The following is a 9001-nucleotide window of genomic DNA, read 5'->3' on the forward strand; positions in this document are numbered from 1 at the left end:
TGGGGCTAGCTCGGTGGTTCGTTTTCGGTGTAAAAAACGAATATTTAGGCCATTAATCAAACATCATTTTATTAAATTCATTCTAGAAAGAAAACAGTTGAAGCGTAAAAGATGTGATAAACGGACTTGGTTTGAAAGAATTCTCATTGATGATATGTTGAAGAACTCAAACGTGGACGAGGAGGATTATGATGATTGTTCATGCTCATGCTCGTGCCCGTGCTCGTGCTCGTGCTCGTGCTCGTGCTCGTGCTCGTGCTCATGCTCAGACTCAGACTCGGACTCATTGTAGGTTTTGTAATGGGCTTCGAATTGTGCGGTTGCAAGATGGTTGGAAATCATTCACGGGTCTAACTTTATGCCTGTTATGGTTCAATTGTGGTGTGTTGTCGCCTTGTCGGGGTAGTTTGATCATTTTACTCGCGATCAGTGGCGAAACCCGCCAGTGGATTTTTTTTTTCAGTATAAAAATTTTGGATTTTTCGACTTTGCCCCCAGTGGATATTTTTTTTTTGCCCCAAAACCTACATATTTTGACCCCAAAACCTTCAAATTTTGCCCAAAAACCTTCAACTTTTGTCCAAAAACCTTCATAATTTTCTTAAAAACCTCAATTTTTGGTCCCGAAACCGCCATATTTTGTCCAAAAAAATTGCTACGGTTTTAAATTTTTTTTTGCTCCCGGTGAAAAAAATCCTAGTTCCGCCACTGCTCGTGATAATTGTCTAGTCCTGTCGTGGGGTTTGGTTAGATCGTTTTTGGTTCCGCTTATGTGGGTTTTTTTTTCCTGTCGATGTACTTGCTAGTTGCAATTTGTTCCATTTTAATCTCGAATAAAATACTTGTCTTAAAAAAAAATTAAAATTTCGAGAATGATGTTACATGGAGGTTTTACATAAGTATTATCAGTAACAATAAAATGATGTGAAAGTTTAATGACTAATGGAAGTTAATGAAACACCAAAGTCAAATGACACAAAAGTGGAATGAAGCTCATCAAGCTGATTAAGAAGGATAAGAAAGTTAGTGCCGAGGTGGAAAAATGCAGAAAGTGTTTGGACAATATGTTTCGTGGTGTCAGGTAGTTGGTCTCTTAGTGTTGTGAGCTCGATGCTAGGCTCGGTTTTGTTATTTCCGGCTTTGCTTGTTAGGTTGCGTAGTTATTGTTCGATTGGTAGTGCTTTTACATTTTTACGTATTTTAGTTAGTTTTAGTTTTCTGTTTAGTTTGTCCGTGTATTTTTATTTTGCGTTTGGTTTCTTTCTTTTTTTATGAGCGTAGTCTTAGCTTTTTAATATATCCTGTATTGTATCATCTTCTGACTACATGTTCTAAGGAATTTTGGAAGCTTAATACATGTAATCACTATCAAACTGGCTTTTAGAACAATTTACTTTTGTTAATATGAACCTTTACGGTTTCATAATCAAGATCAAGATACTTCCTACGATAAAACGTTTTGGCAACTGTAAAGATTGTTGCCTATAGAGTCGCACAACATAAGTTGCACCGGTTCAGTTCTTGTTCTTTTATCTGGTTTCATAAATATAAGTATAATCTTGACGCTCTGATTAATTAATCTGGTTTCGTAAATGATCAATCTACCATTTACAAAGCAAAAGTTAACTTATTGGACTAACATCAGTGAAAAAAGTTACTGATGTGATTTTCATAAATTCATATAAATCACTCAACCTCCATTAAAGAACGGACTATTACTGTGGATTTCAAACCTAGTAGACGGTTTTGGGTGATATACTGTTTTGGAACCCATGTGATTATGTTACTGTTTTTTTTTTTTTTTTTTTTTTTTTTTTTTTCTGTTTTGATGCAAATCTAAGTCCCAAAAGCAATGAATCAGCCATCCAACCTGATGTTCAAATCACACTGTTTAGAAAAAATTTGAATCGAAATAACACAATTTTCATAGTAGGTTTATTAACAGAGTATACTGCAGGTCAAGTGCAAGCAGTGAAGATGAAAGTTGTATTACACAAATATAACTTTGTGTCAAATTGGCAAAAAAAATGTCACTTACAATGCGGTACTTAAAGGCCCACCACAGATTTTGCTTCACTGTCTTCATTGTTTGCTACTAACTAAGCTCCAAAGCATTTACCAACTGCAAGAAAAGGGTGTGAGCAGTTGCTATATAAATTGGGTCGCGGGTCAAAACAGGAGTTGTGGTACAAGCTGAAAAGAGTTGGTCGGGGTTGAATAGGATGTTTCGATACCTGAGATGGTTTGTTTCCCGTAAGGACGACTGCAGCAACTTCAATAGAAGCTCCAGCACCTCCACCAATAGCAAGTCGTACGAGTGATGAAGCCAAAGCTGAAGCATCATCGACTCCATCACCAGCCATAGCAACAATAAAACTATCCTTCTGAAGTTTACACGCATGGACAAATAGTACAGATATACCAAGTAGTTCAAAGAAAAGAAAATAATAAACCACTAAAACATGAAATTTAAATTCTTTGACCATAGCAACTGATACTATTAAAAGAAAATATCTTATTACAAACTAATAATAGAAGGACACAAAGTTATAATATTCTCTGATAAATAACGTCATATTAATAACTACACAAGTAGACCGAATAGTTCTAAAAATAATGAAATTTTCTCCCCTTAACAGAATTGCTTCCCTCCAACCACATCACCAACAGATGCCAAAGAGACTCACCTATTGAATATCGATAAAGAAACTATATCATTAACACGACTACATATTTTAACAATATTTCTGTTTTGGAAATCATGCCCGGGAATTGGAAAGAAGTGAGAGTCCGAATAAGTGAATAACAAAAGAACGTACCACCAAGGCATATGCTTTGCTTTCTACAAGAATTCTTTGCATTTTTAAGATGACTGTTCTTTAGCAGCCTCACCTGTCAATTATTCACGAAGCTTCAGCATTCATTACCAAGTCAAATGAGACAGAGTACATATTTGAGGTCCTTGCTACAAAAGTCTTTAGAATATAACTAAGCAAAACACCTGTACACCTTTTATTCCGAAGCAATTTATTTTAAGGTCCTTGCTAAATGGACAGTACTTAAATCTTTCACTTCTTTCCATTCTTGTCTTTAAATTTCAGGCAGGATTAAAAACCCATAGAAATTTGATTTTACCATTTTCATGGCGTCTCAATTTATTTTATTTTTTTAAGAAACCTTTTCCTACTTATTGGCCGGAGGTCCACTCGGAAGCAATCTCTCTATCCGTCGAATAGAGAGTGGGATGACTTTCTCTCTACTATTGAGAGTGTTTTCACTCTGGGTGTAGAAATGACTTGTATTTATTCTCGGTTAGGGGAAGGATTGTCTACATCTCACCTCCCCCATACACCACTTATGTGGTATTGGGTTTTGTTGTTTTTGTTGTTGTTGTTGTACTTCTTTCCATTCTTCTAATAACTCATCACTTTAGCGATAGAAACTATGCTTATCAAAATATGAAGCTTAACCAATCAATGATGCGAATGACCTTTTAACAAACAAACGAGTACATGTGAAGTCACCATTTACACATGTAACTTTGAGCAGTGGGTCTGCAAGACCTTCAAGGCTTGATAACTAACATGCCCATTTTTGTAGCGTATCTTAACAATTACAGTACTAAACTAAAAGGTATTGACATTACTCTGATGCCAATACCTGTCATTATAAAGGAACCAACCGTAGCCTAGAGATAATAATTTTCAAGAATTCTTGTAGGCCAACCATAAGCAGATAACGAGTCTTTGAGTATGATACAAAAGTTATATTTATGAGAACAACTAAACAAAAAGAAGGAAATCGAAGATGATGAAAATGAAAATGTAAAAGAAATAGATCTTCTGAACAGCCTCTATTTATGAACATCTTTCAACTTCCTACACCAAAAGTCAGCTTATAAAACAACAAAAACTGCTGAAGTGATGAACAATGAAAGATTGTGATGTGCCAGTCGAAGCATTAATATTTATAATATCTAATGAACTTTTAGATCAAGCATCCTAATATCTACAGTCAGCTTGATATCACAGTAATAGACTAACAGTTCTCAATGTTCATTCACCTAAATACATGAAACAAATGAAAAATCGACCAGGTTCAATACCATACATACTAATACTAGTTGATAACAGCGCAAGCATAAGTAAACAGCTAAATAAAGCAGAAAGACGCCAATTTTCAAGTGGAAATTTTTTACCTCTAAGGTTAGAGTCGAACCCAGAATTAGTCAAATTCTTAGCAAGTTCTTCTCCAATAAGTTTCTGCCAATTCGGTGTAGCTTTGGCCTCAGAAATAGGCCATACAACTGCGGTTTCTGTTGTATGATTCACACTGGCAGAAGACACTTGTGACTGTCCATAGAAAAAATATCAGTATCTTCAGTCACTCATTTATGTATCTCTAATAATGAAAATATATTTGACATTCATTTACGTACTTGATTCTCTAAAATTCTTTTTACACTTGACGCGCATCCTCCACACATCATCCCCTGAAAGACAAAAGTACAACTGTACAAGTTAAGTTTAATAATACAGTTCCACTATTAATTAATAGGTAACTTTAAAGCTCAAAATTGATGACGTATTTGATTATTAACCAATCACTATAACTTAGGGAGTGGATTAAACATGCAATTTGTAGACCTAGGGCAAAAATAGAATATAATAATTACGAAATTAACTTACTCGAACGTCAAGTATTATAACATCTGAAGTAGATAAGGCGGAAACATCATCCACACTATCACTACCGGAAGATGAAGAAAACGAAGCAGCTGAGCTCGAAACACAATTCAATCGACACCGAATAGGTGATAGCGTAGCTCCAGTAGCAGTTTCAAACCTAAATAGCGGAGATTTTGAGCTGAACTTGGTCGATGATCTTTGAAACGGAGCGGTGGTGGTTGTAATCGGTCGGGATCGGATGAGTGTTGATTGAGTCCGGATGGTTCGGCCAGTGGCGGAGGAGCGGCCGAGGGTTTTGGTGATGGAGAGTAGAGTGGTGGTGGTGGTTAGAGACAAAGGTGCTTCCATGATTTTTTGGTAAATGGAGAGGTTGTTGGTTTGACGGGAAATGGATTCCAAAGAGGGGTCTTTTCACAACATACTCTGTAGCGTGCATTTCCCTCGTATATATCATCCGACGTTATTAACATCTCGTCATCATCATTATCATTACCATTAAAATCAGGAAAGTGATCCGTACACCACTTCTTTTTTGCCATACACCACCACATTAAAATTACGGACTATTTTACCCTTATGAACCATTTACCCTTTTTCAACTTAAATTAATCTATGCCTAAAAACTGACTCCTTGTTTGTTCGACACATGCTTCTCATCTTTGTATTTCAAAATTTTGTCACCATTTTTCCAATCAATTAAATTAAAAACATATTATAATCATGATAAAAAAATAAACCCGAAATTGTTTCTCATGTTCTAAAAATGTGCCCAATTTAACAAAGATAACTGTTTGTACCCTAATTTGCATCTAAGATTTTATTCTTACTCATATTTCATTCTGTAGATATTTTTCAACATAAAATGTCTGATTCGTAAAAAAACTTTTGATTGTTTTAGTATACCCTCTCATGGTTAAAGTAGTTTGATCCAATAGTTTTCTAACGGTTTAATCACTTTTTTTGTAATTGTTCTTAACTGGATATTGATTTAATAGCCCTAAACATCCGAATGTTTTATGCTTATTTCATACGGAGTAATAGAACATGAATATTACGTTGTTTATGCTTTTATTTCAAAATGTTGCTGCTTAATCCAGAACATGTTGACTGATTTGCTATTTATATGGTGATTTAGTTTTTGGTAAGCCCAAATTGATTGGTATAGGTTTCAGATTCTGACATGTAAAAAGGATTGTTCTATTTAATTAGGAGAAGGGTAGAATGGTCTAAAAAATAATTTTGGTGGTGTATGGCAAATAAGAGGTGGTGTATGGATCACCTCCATTAACATCATAATCATCATAATAGAGGTGGAGACAGGGGATGTTTGTGGATGCTTTGCATCCTCCAACTCTTCAAATAAGCGAATTATAGTGCGTTAAAAATTGTATATTTATTGTTAATATCCCCTAAAAAAAACATAAGCATCCTCCAACTCTTCAAATAAGCGAATCCTGGCTTCGCCTCTGATCATAATTACTGTTGCACGCGTCGGCCGACGCGTCATTTTTTAGGCATGGCCGATGCATCATTGATAAAAAGTCGGTCAAAGGTAAAAAGTCGATCAAAGTCGAAAAAAGTCGGTCAAATTCGGGAAAAGTCGGTCAAAGTCGGAAAAAGTCGGTCAAAGTCGGAAAAAGTCGGTCAAAGTCGGTCAATTTTTTTTTTATTTTTTTTGTAATATTGTTGGTGAAATTCAGTCAAAGTCGGTCAATTTATTTTTTATTTTTTTTGTAATATTGTTAATAATTGTTAATTGTTCATGTTTATTCTAAATATAATTTATATTTTAAGATTCGGTCTATATAATATTATATATAAATATATATTTAATAAAATTATTTTAAAAAGTCAACGTTAGTCAACGCCCGTTGCGTCCACGTTGCGTCTGACACGTCATTTTTTAGGCATGACCGATGTGTCCCCGACTCACGTCTTTTACAACCTTGATCATAATCATAATCATAATAATATGAGAAAATTGTGCGGATAGTCCCTGTGATTTGTACCATATTGCATGAATAGCCATAGTTGTTGTTTTGAGTGTGGATAGTCCTTGTAGTTTTGAAGTTGAGCAAGGATAGCCCAGTTGACGATTTCTGTCTGATTCTGCCGTTAACTTCATTGCATGTGCATTCCACACGAGAGTATTTTGGTCTTTGCACGATTACATCTCGATTCCCACACCCACCCATCTCCACCTACTTAGTTTCTTGCATTTATTTGTAATAGTACATTCAACTTCTATTTCCCTCCATTTTAACAAAAACTCCAAAAAAAATAGTTTAAACAAAACCCTTAATTCGATTTCGATGGACAACATGAACACAAATGCAATACATATACGCGATGACGATCCTGAATACGATGACACTGATTTTCTTTTGCTTTATGGTAAGTAATGAAACATTTTTAAATGTATATAAATGTCGATGTCGATTGAATGTCATTTACAGTCATTTTCTTATCTTAAACATGAATTATCAATTTTAATACCTTATTTTGATTTTACAGGTGTGTATGAGTCTTACTTTACAATCAAGTTTCACCATGGTGGAGTTTTTACAAAAGGTCCTGGAAGGATCTATGAAAATGGTCGGGTAACTTATCTTAACGCTATAAATATTGACATGTTTTCAGTGCATGATTTGAATGATGTTATACAGACAGTAGGTTATGATGGTTGGGGCTTCATCATTTATCACTTCCTTAAACCAGGGTATACATTAGATGATGGCTTAGAACCTCTGAGTTGTGATGATGATGTTTGTATTTTGTCTAAATATATGTCTAAAAACAGGGTAATATCTGTATACACTGAACATGATCAACCACATGTAATTATGTAAACACCTTTTTAAACCTATCCTAAAAACCCTTCATTTTAGAGGAAATTGAGGATGAAGAGGATCCGGTACCTATTGTAACAAAAAAAAAAAAAAATAATAATAATAATAATAATAATGGACCAACTTGTTCAAATCCAAGTGTTTCAAAGAAACTTTTATTAAAATATATTATGAATGAACCTGATCATGCATATTTTAACCGAGGGGTTTTAACATGCTTGCTCAACGTAAAGGAGGGGTTTAAGGATCTTAGAACGTGGCTCTCCGGTCCGGCTACCGTGAATAACCCTGGCCGACATGACGATGTCGGCGGGGTGGCCAAGTGATTAAGTCCACCTTCGATGACGTCCGTCGATCAGAAGGCCCCAAGCAAGGTTGTAGGTACCAGTTAATAAAGAACTAACCTGTTAACCTTTAGAAGATGATAGAGGATGTAAGTTACGTAGGATGTGTGGTAGAAGATGGCTACGTAACGTGGTCTGTTGCTAACGACGATTAGGGTTTGTATTTATAGGCAAACCCTAATTCTAGAACCGTCATAGGATAGTGATAATCGTTTCCATAACCAACTCCCCCGAATCACGGATATAATTATGGAAAAGATATTTGCTTGTTAGCTAAGCAACCGCCGTAAAGGGACCAGATACGGATCCGCATGCCGCATGACGCATGAGAGCACCCCGCATACGCACCATAGCGCATGCCCGTGTGTATGTTACATGCGCATGCGGGCTGCGGTATCATTAAGTCCCCCCAGTTTGATGTTATATGACGCAAGTCATATGATATCAAACTATTAAGCGAAAAAGAGAAAACAAAAGGACGGCGAGCATTTAATGTCCTCGCGTGCGCCTCGATGCCATTAAATGCCTGTCACAATCGCAGAAGCCCATTCGGCTGACAAGACATAAAGCTTCCCAAATACGCTCTCGCCTCCAAATCCTATCAATTCCGATCAACTCCGTCATATTCCGATCGTCATTTAAAGGTCAGTCGTTCTCCATTCATCTAAAAATGACCAAAACTAATGAAACTTTCGTAGAGAATGTAGAGTCCAACATAGGCCAGAAAAACATCGACCACTTAGTTAAGCAATACCCCCCTCTAGCGGGTTACAATCCGGTACCACCACTGCCTAGCCAGCGAGCCCATCAGCCACCAGAGAATAAGGTGGCGATCTACGAACATGCTTTTAAGCATGGTAATTTTAGGGTTCCACCCTCCGACTTCTTTTTAGGCGTACTAGATCATTTCAAAGTAGGGCTAGGGCAATTGCACCCGTATGCTATAGGCAAAATCGTTCTATTCGAGATGTGGTGTGTTGCACTCAACACAGTACCATTGGTGAAGGTTTTTTGCCACCTATTCCGCTTAGCCAACCACCATAAATCTTGGTTCACAATCTTCGCACGCCAAAATTTCACAAAAACCCTGAAATCGAATGCGGGAAGTTGGAAAGAAACT

General features: G+C 36.3%; 1 protein-coding gene across 1 annotated transcript; it reads right to left on the reverse strand.

Moving 5' to 3' along the window:
- Window positions 1–2463: 2463 nt before the first annotated feature.
- On the reverse strand, window positions 2464–5097 carry LOC139885808 (copper-transporting ATPase PAA1, chloroplastic-like). The gene is made up of 5 exons (XM_071869562.1): window positions 4689–5097; window positions 4439–4492; window positions 4199–4352; window positions 2820–2892; window positions 2464–2687 (listed from the first exon to the last, which is right to left on the reverse strand). The coding sequence occupies exons 1-4, from the start codon at window positions 5034–5036 to the stop codon at window positions 2864–2866; spliced, it is 585 nt and encodes a 194-aa protein (XP_071725663.1). The 5' UTR covers window positions 5037–5097; the 3' UTR covers window positions 2464–2687; window positions 2820–2863.
- Window positions 5098–9001: the final 3904 nt, after the last annotated feature.

The sequence above is a fragment of the Rutidosis leptorrhynchoides genome, chromosome 1, assembly GCF_046630445.1.
Source record: "Rutidosis leptorrhynchoides isolate AG116_Rl617_1_P2 chromosome 1, CSIRO_AGI_Rlap_v1, whole genome shotgun sequence".
Classification (NCBI taxonomy): Eukaryota; Viridiplantae; Streptophyta; class Magnoliopsida; order Asterales; family Asteraceae; genus Rutidosis; species Rutidosis leptorrhynchoides.